This window comes from Aplidium turbinatum, chromosome 6 (assembly GCF_918807975.1).
Source record: "Aplidium turbinatum chromosome 6, kaAplTurb1.1, whole genome shotgun sequence".
Classification (NCBI taxonomy): domain Eukaryota; kingdom Metazoa; phylum Chordata; class Ascidiacea; order Aplousobranchia; family Polyclinidae; genus Aplidium; species Aplidium turbinatum.
Window position 1 is genome coordinate 25,235,281 of NC_137477.1, and position 16,704 is coordinate 25,251,984.

Genomic DNA, 16,704 nt, shown 5'->3' on the forward strand with positions numbered 1-16,704 from the left:
GTCGAACGTTTCCGGCTTAACATAAGCCCTCATCAGGAACCTGAAAATATTTATAAAAAATGCAATAAATTTCAACTTCTTGAAGGTAACTAGCTAACTGACTATAAGCATCAAGAAATACCCAGCGATTAAAAGCAATAGTGTGGGGAAACAGACAGATGGAAAACAAATTACATTAGAAAAAGGCAACTACGTAGCAGCAAAAAATTTGCACCACAGGGTTCGTGATACATCTAGTAGATGTTGAGAATGAACGCGCCTCCCGTAAATAAATGTTTGTTTAAACTTGGGTTGTAGCGTTTGAGAAACAGCGCTTCCTGAATTTTTGTGGCAAATTGAGATTTGTCTTAGCGTAAAATTGCAACTGAGTCAGTAGAGAATTTTTGATCTGTGCAAAAACAACTCTCCGTAACATGGTCTTTGATGGCACATTTCTTTAAGTCCCTAAGTTCAGATGCTCCAGTACTCTCGTGGTCAAATGTCTGGTAGACATTCCGATGTATGTCAATGCTGAATTACACGGGCATGTAAAACTGTATACATTTGAGCAGAGACGAGGGCGTCTGGGACTTTAGTTAAAAATACGACCCAATTTTGAATGTTTTGTTAATAGGAAAAACGTCCACATCAAATTTGCTTTTCATAAACTGTCATTTGTTACGAGGTGTACAAGACAACGGGCCGCAAGGCATCCCGCCTTGTTGCCAAGGAAGTGTCTGCCCTATGGCGAGTGGAAACACCACCAGAAGAAACAATCTCTGGAGACTTCACTCCAGAGGAATTCGCCACCGCCCTCCGCCTAGTGAAACCACACAAGTCTCCAGGGCCCGATAAGATCTGCCCTGAGCTTGTGCTCCATGCTGGCCATGCCCTAAAGTCCTGGTTACGTAGATTCCTCTCTTCCTGCCTGCACCACCTCACAATCCCAAAAATCTGGAGAAGAGCTTTAGTAGTTGCGATCCCTAAGCCTCACAAGCCACCAGAGGACCCAAGGAGTTATCGTCCGATATCCCTCCTCTGTGTTCCTTTCAAGATCCTCGAAAGACTGATCTATGCCCGCGTCAACCCAATCATCGACCCGCTCCTTCCAAAAGAGCAAGCTGGGTTTCGGCGCGGAAAATCCACTGTAGATCAGGTCACACTGTTGACCCAAGACATCGAGGACTGCTTTGAGGCAAAAAAGAAGGCCGGCGCTGTCTTTCTAGATCTCACAGCTGCCTACGATACCGTATGGCATCGCGGCCTTACTTACAAGCTGCTTCGCCTGCTTCCTGACCGACATATGGTCCATATGATTATGGAACTTGTCAGGAATCGAAGCTTCACCCTCACCACCGGCAACCCACGGCGAAGCAGACTGAGACGCTTGAAAAACGGCGTCCCACAGGGATCGGTCCTGGCTCCACTTCTTTTTAACATCTACACCCACGACCTGCCAACCACGGTCTCCGCAAAATACGCTTATGCGGACGATCTGGCAATTCTCCACTCCACAAAGTCGTGGGAAAATCTAGAAGACACCTTGAGCCAGGACATGCAAACCATCTCAGCTTATCTCCAGAACTGGCGACTGAAACTCAGCGAAACCAAAACTGTGGCGGCAGCTTTCCACCTACACAATCGGGAAGCTGATCGTGAGCTACATGTCCACAACAACGGAAAACCTCTGTCCTTCTGTCCCGAGCCAAGGTACCTTGGGGTGACACTAGACAGATCGCTCACATACCGCCACCATTTGGTGTCACTGCGCAAGAAACTGACATCTCGCGCTGCATTACTGAAGCGCCTGGCAGGCTCTAGCTGGGGGGCGAGGGCTGACACTTTGCGAATAGCAGCCTTAGCCCTTGTCTACTCTTCAGCAGAGTACTGTGCACCTGTCTGGTGCCGCAGTGCTCACCGCCACAACATCGACACTGCCATAAACAGCGCCCTGCGCACAGTGACCGGATGCCTGCGTCCCACACCATTGGACAATCTCCCCATTCTCGCTGGCATCCAACCTGCTGAGCTTCGTCGCGAAGAAGCCACTCTGTCCCTCGGTCGACGGGCACTGGAGCCTAATCATCTTCTCCACCACAAGATCTCTGCCTTCCCAAACGGGCACCCCCGCCGACTGAAATCAAGACACCCATTCGTGCCAGCCGCTCGGCTTCTGATCAACGAAGCTGATGAACAAGACATCTCTGCGGCTACTTAGGCGGACCATAAATGGAATTCTGAATGGAGGTCAAGCACCACCAGACTCCATTCATTCATCCCCGACGCCGACACACGCCCAATCGGCCTGACACTACAGAGACAGGCGTGGGTGCGCCTCAACCGTCTCCGTACGGGCGTCGGCCTTTTCCGCTCAACCATGCACCAATGGGGAATGGCTTCTTCCTCCTCCTGTGAATGTGGTGCCGAGGAACAGACCGCAGACCACATCATCAATGACTGTACCATCTTCAAGCCACCTAACGGAGTGGAAGGTCTGCGCGTCATGGATGATGAAACTAAAGACTGGCTGCTCTCTAGCAGCCTTCCAGTGTAGTCCGGGAACATCGTGAATCTGGGGTGGTAAAAGGATAGACCCTCGGCCCCAGAAGCTCAGACGACGACGACGACGACGACGATTTGTTACGAGCAAACGTTTTAGATTCTTTTCCCACAAACAGAATAAACAGGAAATGCTTCAGGAAACGCTGTTAATCAAACGCTACAACCCAAATTTAAACTAACAATTATTTGCAGGAGACGCGTGTTCATTCTCCTCAACATCTACTAGATGTATCACGTACCCTGTGGTGCAAATTCTTTTGTATTTACGTAGTTGCCTTTTCCTAATGTAATTTTTTTTCCGTCCGTCTGTTTTCCACACTATTGCTTTTACTCGCTGCGTGTTTCTTGATGCTTATAGTCAGTTAGCTAGTTACCTTCAAGAAGTTGAAATTTATTGCATTTTTTATTAATGTTTTCAGATTCCTGATGAGGGCTTAAGTTAAGCCGAAAACGTTCGACTGTTAAAACTATTTGTAAATACGTAAAAAATGTTGTTATAATGCTCAACCCTGTTGTATTGTTGTGTCTTGCCTGTCTTTAGTACAAGAAAGCAAACTCTCTTCTAAGCTATATAATCTTTCTTTTTGTTGTGTATCAGATAATCAGTTATGATTAGTGCTAGCCGAAAAATTGAAAAGTTATGTTGTCTTACTTCCATTGATACAAAAAAAATTATAAAGAAAATATATATTACGCTAAAACACCTCTTCAGCAGTGTATCCATTTATGACGAAAACGTTCTTCATATCTTCAGTCAGCATGTTACAAGAGTAGCCGATGTTAATGGCCGTCTCCTGCTTGTCGCCGGTCAAAACCCAGATCTTGATGTTGGCCCTGGTTAGATTGGCAATGGTATCGGGCACTCCGTCCTGGTGAAAACGTAAAGCAAATCAAAAGCTTTTTACGATTTCAATCGAGGGTGATTACAATAGGAAACTTTTTTAAAACAGAGGAACATCCAGATTAAGTGAAAACAATAAAACCAATAACGTTTGAGGGCATGTAGCTGCACACAAAACAAAAATAACATTGACTACACCACTTTTTACTCTTAAATGAATTAATGTTAAGAGATTTTTAAATCTTAAAATAAAAACGCAGTGAAGCTAGTGTTAAAATGAGAAAAGGGCAAAGGGAAGTTGAAATAAACATAAAATACCTGCAATTTGTCTTCAATGGCAGTGGCGCCAAGTAAAGTCATGTCTCTCTCAATCTCTTCATACACGGCAGACAACCCATCCTCTCTGTCTTGTAGGGCAGTTGTGGCGTCTTCGTGAGCAGTCTTCCACACTGAAAGATTGTCACCATCAACAAAAAATCCATTTAATTGCTTTTGAAAACAATTAAAAAAACACAGTATGCTTTTGCGGCCGGGCCATTAAATGATTTCTTTTAGAACACTGATTCAACGTCTGTAGACGTACAAACAGACTGATTGAGGTGGAACAATATCTCGTTGTGGCATATAAAGAGTGTGATTAATAATTTAGCACAAGTAAAAAAAAATTGTAATGTTTCCTGCTGTCGCCAAAGATAAACGTCATCAAATCTAATTGCTTCAAACGGTAGCCACTTCAACATATCAACGCTCAGTAAGACCCAGTGAAACCGTCAACAAATCAAAACTTGTTTAAGTGGATACCGTCCAATTGTGACCTTCTAGCACTTAGCTGGCACTCAGAATTGATCCGTCCTTTGAACTTTGTTTGGTGATTACAGAAGAAAAAACAGCTATGACAGGGGTGGGAATCGAACTCACGTCATCGAAATGTATTCCCTAGCCCTCGCCCTCTACGCCACGCTGGCTACGACGAAACGTTCACTTAATTTACTTTCTATCAGAACTGTTTGCGTTTTTTCTCTGTTATACCTCTTACTTCTGATTGGTTGAAATGCTTTTCTACATGTACTTCTGATTGGTGGATTGCTTCGAAGCTATACTGACTCTTACAAAAGTTGTTACGTTAAAGTGGCTACTGCTTCAAACAATCATTCAAAAGAACCAGCGGAGAGAAGAAACTTGACAGAACTAAATTCATCGAAAAACTGCAATTTTTTACCACGGTTATGACAGAACACGGAGTATTGAGCTACGAACAAAAAAATAAGAGCTACAAGATTATCTGGATAGGTATCAGACAAGTGATATAAAAGTGTATAAACCCAGACAACAAAATCCGTTATTTTTACAACGTCTGCAGACGTTGAACCTATGTAAAAATGGCGGATTTTGCTGTCTGGGAATTAGCTACACAGTGTATTGGAGGTTAAAAATGAGATGTGAAGCTATCGTGGCAAAATATCTGTGCTTATGGAAGCCTACACTAGTGCTGAGCCAAATTGAAAAAGACAAACATGACGGCTTGATTTTGATTCTTAAATACCTTACCATTGTATGCACTTTCATCCAAACTCTTTGCCGACAAACACAGTGTTCTTAATCCCGAGCTGGCGAAGTTCTGACAAGAGAGAATGGTAATTAATGCAAGATGTCGGAACAATACATGGCTACGAGTTACAGAATTACTGTAAGTCAATTCTCAGATAGCAGCAGACGTTAAATCAATGTAAAAAACGGTTGATTTGCTATCTGGGTTGTAACTTATAAGTTGTGTGCGTTTGTAAACACTAACAAAGAAAACTCACATCCAAATGGTCGGTGGTCGTATCAAGGAGAGCCTGGTTCAAACTTGAAGACAATCTTTCGTATATGACAGAGTCAGCCCCCTTGCAGTATAAAGTGATGTCACCTGAAGAGAAATTTAAATGGTTTGTTAAAAGCCTTGCGATCCTTCTTGTCGAAAATCGTCTTTGTTGAGGCAAATTGAAATGAGCGCACAGAAGCAATGTACAAATTAATTATTTAAGCCACATTTGAATAACATCGATTCAGCCTTTGTGGAGAGTCTAGTGTAATTGTTAAAAAAAACTAGCGTCTTTTCAAACATACTGCACTGTAATTGCATTAAAATAAAATATTTTTATGGATAAGTGATGGCGGTGAGCATCAGCACTGTCACCTTAATATTTGAAACACACACTGAACTTACGTTAATAAAATAATTTCGATTGTCACTGAAACCTATCGGCAGACAGAGTGTTGGAAAAAGCGCAGTTGAAAATGTCTTCTAGCCATTACCACTGGTAATTACAAAGTTAGAAGGAAAGTCACATTTCTAAATGAAGCCAAGTACCTTCAGGATTCTTTACTATCACCGACATTCGTTTGCGGACGTTGTCGAAATCCAGAATGGCCAAAACTTCATATTCAACAGGGGTTCCTGCAAAATACAAAATATTAAAAGTTTGAAAAGTAGTTGTGGCTCCGTAAGTAAGAAGTGAAGTGAGAGTTAAATTTACGGCGAAAGTGCCTTCAGAACTTTTTAAACACTAATTATTGCAAAAGTTGTTTGATAACAACTAACCCAGTTCTAGGATTGTAATTGTATTGAAAGTCCTTGATAGAAAAACAAATCCAAAATTTCTCGCTGCAGTCACCAGTGCACTTTCATCAGGTGACTGGGCTTGGTATGTGAGTTTTCCTGTGAACACGGTTAGCAGGTGTGACGTCAACATACAATAACGCTATTCTAATGTAATAAGACACATTGTTGGATGAATACAAAAATAAAAATACACAATGAAGTTCATCTATTTAAGTATTTGCATATTTTGATTGAAATTCTCATGCTCTATCCAAAGATATATAACATGTAGGCAGTGGCGCGGGAACTATTTTTCTCTAGGGGGGGCTGGAGCTGCCGTAGTGTTGTCAGCTTTTGGGGGGCTTCGCCCCCCAAACCCCCCTTATGTCAGAACATTTAAAACTGGTATTGAGTATCCGGGCACCTCCTGTGAAAAAAAACGACGCCAAAGTACACACATTGTAAATTGCAACAAATGAAGAACGGCAGACAAAAAAAAAGCTGTTCAAGAAATTAAAACGAACAAATTATATAGAAAGCGATATGAAAACGACAGTTTGTGGAAATTAGCTCCCATACGCTTCCGAAGATTGATTTTCGGTCAGGTGTTTTCTCTATGAACTGTGTCATGAGTTCTTTGACATCGACAGTGTCCAAAATTTTTTGGTAGACATGCATCAACGCAACATGAGAACCGTGAGTCCTTTTTGTGTCATTGAGCTTTTCAACCACGTTTTCAGGCGTCTTAGAGCAGAAAAAACGTTGTGATGATGCAGCTGAAACCGAGAAGCAAAGGCAGAGCGTTTCTTTGGAAAGATCTAGTGTTTGAGGGTTTAGTTGTGATAGTAGCCTATCTCAGCAACCTTTTGAACCGAGTTTGCGGTTTTTCCACTCACAACATCGCTGAGCAAAGTAAGTTCTTTTTTTAGGCGATCTTTTTTGATGGCACTGGGTAAGCTGATCTCAGTATTAGATCTTCCTCTCCGTTTGCACAGCTCAGAAGGGCTTTCTCTCCGTTGGCTACTGTAAGCACATCCGCCTGGTCGAATCTTCGATCAAGCTCAGCTGGAACGAAATCAAGGCTTCGATGTAGTGCCGTTTCCACGCTCCTTCTCCTGCAGACGACAAAGCATCCGATTCCTCTGTGTTTAGAAGTCCTTTTGGAGTTTTGCTCACTCAGGGTTCCTTTGGCGTCTTTAAGTTATTGACAGACGCAAAGACGTTTGCTGCTTCCATAAGCTTGGAAACGGATTCATCTTTTCTGAGATTTTTGATCCGTTAGCGGAGAATGGTGACTGATTCCAAAGCTGAAGAAGCAAAGATCTTCTTGTTTTGGAGCTGTCTTGCGACGGCTTCTGCAGGCTAAAAAACTTCACCGCTGCAAATAAAGCCGCATCGTGCGTGCTTGTTTTACCAAGCCGAATATGTTTGCACGTGCATCTCCTCTCATTGCACTATCTTCTGTCAGTCAGACATGACAAAGCAATATCATGTAGGCTATTGTAATGTTCAGAAATACGCATGAAATGTAAATTTTGCAGAATGATGTCCAATAAACGAAGGACCGCCGTGTTAGTAGGGAGGGTGGCTGTTATACCGCTACTGCGAGGTAGCTTATAGCTCTCTGTGATTGACGACTCTTTATTGCGAATGATGAGCGCGACCACACGACATAAGAACTCGGTTTATCGTAGCAATTATTGTTCGAAAAAATGTCTGAAAATATGTTATGTAGGCCTACTTTAAATTGTCAGAATTTTCTAGGGGGGGAGGGGGGGGGCTGAAGCAATTATAGAAAATTCCAGGGGGGGCTGAATTTGCTCTAGGGGGGCTGCAGCCCCTTGAGCACCCCTACTTCCCGCGCCCCTGCATGTAGGGTTTTCTACGAGTAAAGCACATTTTTCGATCAATTTATTAAAGGCGGTGCGGAAATTGATATTCCATCAGGAGTGTCCCATTGAAGCAAAACATTCAGAATTTAAAAAGTTTGTATTTGTAAATCTCTTTGAAACTTATATAAGCGCCACCAGTGAGATTACGTACCTTCTGGCGTTTCGTCTGACATCACTGTATGGCATATCGCTATGAGCCGGAAGAACTGGGCGCAGTTTTGATCTCCCTTTTGAATGGCGTCGACCAATTGCTCATCGTGGAATTGAAACGATGGCTCGGAATACTTGTTTGCCGAGAAGTCGACAGTCGGAGTGGTCTGCAAAAATAATCTATTGCTTTTTCTATTTTCATGCAGCTTGCTTCGCTGATGGTAATAGTTATGAGCACGATATAACAAAATACTAAAGTCACCACAGCAATGAGCATAACGCAACGCAAACCCTATTTTGATCATCTTTTTTTTGTAAAAAAATTCCTTTCCAAATGACCCAACACTAAAGAAGATTTAATTTTATGAAGGTCAGACTGAAGCAAGCACTTACAAGGCTTTTACATTATTTGAATTACCGAGCAAGTAAACTGCTGAGTCATTTTGTGCTCATTCAAAAAGACTACGCATCAAGCCTCAAACATCATCGTGAATTCGGACAGCTTAAAGACTCGAGGCAGTCATCAACATACTTCATGGATGATAAACTAACCCATGATTTTCATCAAACCTTATATATATTGTGCTTGATTTTGGAAAGTGAGCCCCTCTACCAGACAGCTTGTAGAGAACTCATCAATGGTTTTATGAATTAAATTGGGTGAAACAAATTGAAACAGAATCAGATACCTCGTCGATATATATAGGCGAGCCGTCTGCGTCCAGTAGATCGCCATAACTTATTCCTGCTATGGAACACTTCTTAAACTCCATCACGTTTTGAGTGAGCGTCCCTGTCTTGTCAGAGAACACGTATTCAATCTGGCCCAACTCCTGCAATTTTGACAACACAACTTAGCGGAGGGAGGGATAGTTAAAGTTAGATCACATTTGAGAAGTTAAATGAAAGACCACGCTTCATGTATACAGCGCCAACTATGCTCATGTTAGTAAGTCAGGATTACCTGCTGCTTGTTTCTTTTCCTAAAACAACTTCCTTGAAGTCACGTCCAATTACTTTCATGCACAAAGCATAAGAAGTATTATCAGTTTCTTATCCAATACAACAATAGTGCGACATGGGCATCATAATCATTAATTAGCAGCTAATTGTGCCACAAAGAAGTATCGAGACACCACAACAACGTCAAAAGTCATCAGCAGGTGTTAAGTTAATGCAGAAAACAAATGAAAAACTGAAAAAGTTTAACTAACGCACGTTCACAAATATTTTTCCTCCACTCCAAGCAGCAGTGCTTCCACTTTTACAAAGCTAGATTACCACTTGTATTACCACATTTGTCCTCAGATGAGATTACCACATTTTTTACTGTGATTTTCTTCTCGATTTTAACTGTATTTCGACTTACTTTTACATTAACAAAGTGGCTATTTTTACCCACTTGTTGCCATGGTTACAAACAGGTGTTGCCAGAGTTAAGATTAAAGTTAGGAAGGGTTAAGGTAAGGGTTAGACTTAAGAATAAGGTTAGGGTTTTGACCTTCACCCAGCACTAAAAAAAAATTTTAAAATGCAAGTTTTTGTTTTCAACAGCTTTAAACTTTTCTCAAATTAGGACAGAATTCCTTATCTGGCAACGCTATTATTTGGCTATGTTTACACTGTATACAAGTGTAAAATAAGGTTTACAAAACTACTCAGTTTATTAACAGTACCGGTTATTAACAGTTATTAAAACGTCCGAAATAAGTAAGCAAAGTACTGTACTTGACATCGCAGCTAGAATCTGAAAGACATCTTGACTATGAATATGATCACATGGTCATTGGTCAGTGGTCACCCTATGTTCAAAGTCAAAAGTCAGGACGCATTTCAAAATCAAACCGAAAACAGCAGAACATGCTAGTCGCATGCTATTATAAGTAGTTTTTTACATATCTGTTCGATTTCGGAAGACAACAGTTTAAATGCTCTTATTTATTGATAGTATTTTATGTCAAATTTTATAATGTCCAAATTTTGGCAACATTTCCACACAAAATTTCCACATAACCACAAATTTTTCATTACCACATTTTTACCACAAGCATGATGAAAATACCACAATTGTGGTAATTTCTACCAAAGAGGAAGCGCTGCCAAGCAGTGCGCTTAGTGAGGTTCCTCTGCTCAGTTGGTACAAATCCCTTCTGTACAAAATGCATTCCCGAAACACGTTAAATGAACAGATACTAGATAAAGCTAGAGTGACTTAAGCGATTTTGTCATGTTCGTGGAGTTAATACGACAACCGTGGTTTGTACGCGACCTTTAACCCGCCAGCAAATCGTTTTTTTTTCAGCATTGATTCAACGTCTTCAGATGTTAAACTAATGTAAAAAAGAGTGAGTTGTTGGCTTGGTAATTGACACAAAGCTGAATAGGAATCTAAGCACCTCATTCAGTGTTGTAGTTCTGGCGATGGCTGGAAGATCTTTCTTGGCATAATACATCTTCCTATCCCAATCAATAAAGAGGCTCTGGCCAAACCGTATGAACTCGATGCTACAAATACACAAAATGTGATTGTGGTCAGTGTGTTAACGCAGTAATCCGGCCAGCAAAGCATTCCTGTTTTACATTGAAGCAACGTCAACAAATATTGAACCAACGCAAAAAAAGAACTGGTTTGATGGACTTAATAGAGTTTTGTGATAACTAAATGACTTTTTTTCATGCATTAGGCTACTGTACTTAAAACGAATTTTTGCAGATGGAGGAACAAACTTTTAGTTTTGTTTTTGAATGAAGCGTTCTCACCTGACATACAATGAAATGGGCACCACGGTGTTTAGTATGATGATGTAAGACCAGAACGTGAGAAAGCCGGACATTGCAGCGTTCGGCACGAATGTCTCCCACGGTAAAAAGCTCTGAAAATGCTGAAAACACAATGACCTGGTTATTCGGATCCGGTTTTAAATGCGGTGAGTCTTTTACACTGATCAGAATCGAGTTTGCATTTCCATCCATCCATTCCCAAGTATTAACGTGACTTTTTAAGTTGTTTTATTTGAGATTATGCGACGGACGCACACAGACCAAATTTCACAGAAAGAAGCGCAATAGTCCGTCGTCGCTTTGCATGTGATTGTTTGAAATCAAATTTCTTTCAACAATAGACAACCAACCAATATATACAGAAACGTTGAACATCAACACATCGACAAAGTTCAGCGTTTACAACAAAATGACGTCATCTTTCCCACAAATTCTCCTGTACAAAAATAAAGAGGAAAAGTGCTCTTGAAAAATGCTAAATCATCCAAAATAAATGCCCAACACAAAAAGAATGAAAGAAGCGAGACCAACATAATGGAATTATCAACTGGGGATGCGCACCCACAAAATACTTGAACAGAATTCAGGTTAGACAAAATAAGATAATTAAAATCGTTACAGGAGCATTTGAAATGAAAACTAAATTACTGCCACTCTATCAAGAAAATAAAATACTAACTGTTAATTCTACTTATAAACTAGAAATAAGCAAATTTATGTACAAATTTTATAATAATAAACTACCGGAAAACTTCAAAACTTTCTTTACACACGTATCATCTATTCATTCGTATAACACCCGACGTTCAAGTTCCAATTCACTTTATACTAAACTGGCAAATACCCAATTATTTCAAAAAAGTTTAAAATGCATGGGAATCAAGGTATGGGACTGTTTACCTCAAAATATTAAAAAAAACATGAACAAAGGCTTCAAATATTTCAGTAAAATGTGCAAAAAACACTTCTTCAATAATCAAGAGCTATAAAAATGACATCCACTACCTGACTATGTTAATTGTTATTATTGTTTGTAGTATCTGTATTTGTTTTGTTTTTTTCTGTTCTTCCTTCCTTCTTTTTTGTGTGAATTTGCAACAATATTAAGAGAAGAACGTGGAAACAACAAGTGAAGGATGAGTTTAAAAAAGTCGGACTGAAGGAGGAAGATGCAAGGGACAGGGTGAAATGGAGAAAAGGGATTAAAACAATTGCTGCGCGGAAACAATCGGCCACCCCCACTAGTGGGGAACAAACCGACGATGGATTATGATGATGATGATGATTAACAACGCAATACTTTCTTTTGTATAACTATTTCAATAAGAGAGTGCAGACTCGACGACCTCCTACGCCTTCAGGGCTACGGTCTTTCGCACTCTCTCATTGGATGCACACTGTCAGTTTTTGTTTTATGTATGTTTCGGCGTTTCGCATCCAAACAAAAATAAAATGACCATCCATCCATCCAACGTCTACAAAAAGACATTGCGTCATCTAGCCGTCATAACCAGGTGACGATACGTCGGTAGGTCCACTTAGTGGCGTCTCCAGAGAGGAGCAATCGCTCTCTCTCTCTCTCAAAAGTGAAGGAAAGCAACTTTATTCACAGTGGAGCATTTACAGGGTTAAAGTAACAATGGACTTCACACCAGGCATTCCGTCATTCATTTCTTTACCAGAGCAATCGCATAACGTTAGAGCAACCGAAGCAACGTTGTTTCAGCGTTTTACTTGTCAAATATAAAAACTTATTTTAAAATATTACAAAATATGAATTCGCCCTGACCACACTTGAATTGTTGTCACAACAAGAAAGTAGAAGAAAACCGACTCACGTGAGGGACAAATTTAAACGATAAGTATGAATAGCACTGCTATGGTAAGTAGCTTTATAATGACGTTTCATGAAAAACGACGCTGTATAATCGCAAAACTACGTTAACCCACTAATAACAGTTGAAGGTGGTGAAGGTATGACTGTGCAGAGTAGTTGAACTATTTCACCAAGCCAAAAGATCACTCAGTTCAGTTAATACAAATTTTGGTATTTGGTTTGTTACATTATTCAATCTTGTTGAAAGCCAAACACAAAGAACCTGAACGGTGAAAACACCAATTTTTTCCAGCTGGTATAGCCTTTTCTTTCTACACTAATCCAAAGTCTAGAGAAGATTAATCAATGTAAAAACAATGACACAAGCCAAACAACAACAACAAATCGACAAGTACAAAGTGCTGTAATGTTGCGATTGTGTTAATGTTGCTCTGGCATTGCTTTTAATTTTAGCCACTAATAAGATTTGGTTTGATTTTCAGAAGGTGGTTGTGCTACACAGTACACACAGTCACTGTGCCTACTCTTGTTTGGGGATATTCGAACACTTAATTGCAGTAAAACAGCGCAAAAAGCTGATGAGGAAGCTAGTTTGCATAAAAGCGATCGGTTTGGATTGTTTCTTTTCAGCTAGTTTTTCATTCTCTTTCAATTCCTAAAATTAGTCTTGAACTAAAACGCTCCCACTTCCGCATTGCTAATTTCACAACCTACACTTAGAACGGTTCTCAGCATCAAAACGTCGGTCTATGGTGAAGTGATGTCGGTTAAAACAACGTTGCCGTCTCTATAAAAACTCAGACGGCAGGACCAACAGCACTGAGTGTTTGCACAACGCACGCTAAATAACGCACAAGCAGCTTGTGAATTGAAAAGCAAACATGAAAATCGACAGTAATTTATGATTGAATAGAAAGCATAGTCCATGTGTAAAAAAAGTAAGTCATAGTGAGATCATAGGAATTTCTTTGATGATTTTCCCACCGACCGTACAAACTAAAGATTGAAACAAAGTTTGTGAGTGATTGAAAATGCAGTGTGAACATCTAGCCAGCACATCAGTCCACTTTACGCAGACGTTGAATTGGCTGGTTAAGCGGAAAAAGTTTCCCAGACAGCAAATTTTTACATTGATACATTTTACGTCAGCAGACGTTGAATCAATGTAAAAATGATGGATTTTGCTGTCTGAGTCACTGCGCTTCGCCCTCACGCATTTTCGGCCTACAAAGCTGACTGGACGTATGGTGAAACAAGAAAAACACCCTAACCAGCAATAATCAACTTTTTACGGAACTTTTCCTGGCTGGGAAGCAGAATGGATGACGAGCTTGACAGTTGGCGCAGTGGTAAATTACCCCAACCGTTCAATTAGTCATTTTACAGCGATTCAACGTCTACCAACGTTTCTGACAGGGATTAGGTTCCAAATCAAAGAGGTGTTCGATTCTCTGTCTCTCTATAGTCGTTGAGTCTTTGAGCACCAAGATTCTCTACAGGCGTGCCGGCAAACGAGCTCATAAACGAATAATTCCAACAAATAGAGCTGCAGCTCAATCAGATCCGATGCAAATTTGCTCAAACACCACATTCAATCATGTAGAATGAACGTTAAAAATTATTTGCGCTAAACGCCATATAGATACCAAACTATATAAAAAACTTTATTTCGAGCGTTTGAAGATTCTCTTGTGTTCACAAGTGTGAAAAAAAATAATCGAACAAAAAAATTCAAGTACTCACTATGCCAGTTTGTGTTTCCCATATGCTGTTGCCAATAGCTGTTGCTATGGCCATGGTCAGTAACAAGCCGAATATCTGGAGAACAAATTACTTCCGTAAATGCATGACGACATTCGTGTATTGTTTTTTCGCCATGACAAAAAAACATATTGCAGCCGACAACGAGCCTTTAAGAAAAACACGCTCTATCTAACAGTACACAAAGATTTGTCACCATGCGGCAAAACACATCACAATCAATGAATTAAACTGCGTCGGATTGCGGGAAGTGACAGCAGTTAGGTTGTTCGTTCTGAGGTTGAAAAAGCTACATCCATCGTACACTTACCACCCAAACTAACTTGTTCATCAATCTTTCAATGCTTGTTCTTTTCAAAACAGCTTTTCCTGGAAACAAAAACAATATCGAAATTCTTCGACTACTTGCTCTCATGCGTGCCGGTGAAAGATGTACAAAACCACCACCTGCACGTCTCAAACATACCATGAATATAACCATCAATCTTTTTTTGCCCTACAATTAAATTGAGTGGGAGAACTGAAACCAGCTGTTAACTTACCGTTGTTTTGCATTAGCTTAGTGTCGGGTCCAGTGAAAATGACGAGGCCGAAGCACCACTCGGTGTTGCGAAGAGTGCAGCCTCGCAATAATATTTTTTCGTTGTCAATTGCAAGCGTTTCGTTTTTCCAGTACAGATTTCCAGTGAATTTGTGAAGATGGTTATTGGGAGCTTCGCACTTTACAGCACCTGAAACGTCACAAAGAAGCTATTATGAAAAGCGATCATACTGAAGGAATGGCTCGCTTTCTGATCAGTTAACATTTATGAAAGTACAATGGAGAGATTTTGATGAATTAGAAAACTGTAAAAATGGCGAAATGTCATGTAATCCCCAGATCTGTATTCTGTAAGCCTGATTCAATAGAAAGAAAACAATACAGCCCTACTCTAGCTATGACAATGCGAGAATACAATAGGTTGCTAGCGAAATAAAATGACTTGGCAAAATTGCAGAAGTCAACAAGGAAGTATAGTTACTTCCACCAAATTGACAAATATGAAGATGATAACTTTGGAAAGTAAAAATCACTTTTGTTACCATTAAAATCTGCAAGCTGTTTGATGTCGTCTTCCATTTTTCCTGTTTGGGGAAAGGCCTGGCGCACTTTTAGATTTGTTTCCCTGAGTACACAAAATTGAATTAATTAAACCAGACAAAAATTATGCAAATACATAGTATATCGTATACACAGGAAAAAATAGTCCCTTTCCAAAATCTCCAATCCCAGGAAAACATCTTTTGGTGGCGTTACCTCATGACAGTTGAAAATTGTGTAGAACTGTGAAGTTTATCAAGTAACATAAAAATAATAAAGACAAAGTATCTTTCAAGAAAAGGATTTTTTTCTTACCCGTCCAACTCTGCTGTTTCTATGTAAACAAGATCATGCTCCTCGCTGCTGGATAGTAGAAGCAAGTCAGCCTGCAGAAATTTTGTCAAGATTTCCATTGCAATACAAACTCACAGTTAAACCACTTTAATACACTTTATGTGCACATTGCCAAACTAACAGTATTTGAAAGTTTCCGGAAAAAAAAAAAAAGCCGCAAACTAAAATAATGTTCGCAATTTCCGCCTCAGTTTGTTAAAACAAGTAAAAAAATAACTCTTTTATTATTTCTATTATTCGGTGATCAGCAACTTTCGAAGCCGACTAATCCCTCCTTATAGCCACTAAATCTGGGTCTGCTACTATTCGGTGAGTCCGATTCGGTGAGCTCCTAACCTCTAACCCTTAACCCTAACCCCTAACCCCAAACCCTAAAACGGCAATGATAATTAGGCTACGGTATCCGATAATTAAAAAAATAAAATAAAAAAATCCCCCTTTAAGGGATCGGACTCACCGAATCGGACTCACCGAAACGGGCCATTCCGACTGAATCTACCCAGCCCTGATGACACACCTTAAACTAATGATAATGGACCGCCCACTTCAGGTCGCGTTTTACACCGGCTTGCTTCACTTTATACCATGCCCACACGGGCGCGATAAGGTGGTTGATTAAGATCATGTTTTGTCGTGCGCCAATGGTTGCTATAGCTCAGCGCTATTCAATGTCAATGAAAGCTCAGGCATAAAAGTTTTAACAAGTTTGTTAGCATCCCACTGCAGTTAAACTGCGACGGTCAGAAATTTGACAAGTTGGAATTCTTCGATATTCAACGCTAATAAGATGCCAAGGCGGATGTAGTGCAATGGACGTCATCCATCTCACAAACAAACTCGTCGAGCCGATATTATCTTGTCAGCAAATCAGTCCTTTTCACA

At 40.3% G+C, this 16,704-nt stretch overlaps 1 protein-coding gene across 2 annotated transcripts in view; it reads right to left on the bottom strand.

The window, feature by feature from the left end:
* The window catches only part of LOC145772262 (putative phospholipid-transporting ATPase IM), a 42,273-nt gene that overhangs the window by 14,509 nt on the left and 11,060 nt on the right, over positions 1-16,704 (bottom strand). For both annotated transcript variants that reach the window (XM_082584126.1, XM_082584125.1), the window contains exons 7-21: positions 15,784-15,854; positions 15,471-15,553; positions 14,930-15,118; positions 14,698-14,756; positions 14,370-14,444; positions 10,769-10,890; positions 10,405-10,513; positions 8,698-8,841; positions 8,010-8,175; positions 5,967-6,083; positions 5,736-5,822; positions 5,188-5,291; positions 4,931-5,000; positions 3,701-3,831; positions 3,246-3,410 (exon numbers count right to left, since the gene is read on the bottom strand). In XM_082584126.1, coding sequence (XP_082440252.1) covers positions 3,246-3,410; positions 3,701-3,831; positions 4,931-5,000; positions 5,188-5,291; positions 5,736-5,822; positions 5,967-6,083; positions 8,010-8,175; positions 8,698-8,841; positions 10,405-10,513; positions 10,769-10,890; positions 14,370-14,444; positions 14,698-14,756; positions 14,930-15,118; positions 15,471-15,553; positions 15,784-15,854 — 1,692 coding nt within the window. The remainder of the gene's footprint in view (positions 1-3,245; positions 3,411-3,700; positions 3,832-4,930; positions 5,001-5,187; positions 5,292-5,735; positions 5,823-5,966; positions 6,084-8,009; positions 8,176-8,697; positions 8,842-10,404; positions 10,514-10,768; positions 10,891-14,369; positions 14,445-14,697; positions 14,757-14,929; positions 15,119-15,470; positions 15,554-15,783; positions 15,855-16,704) is intronic.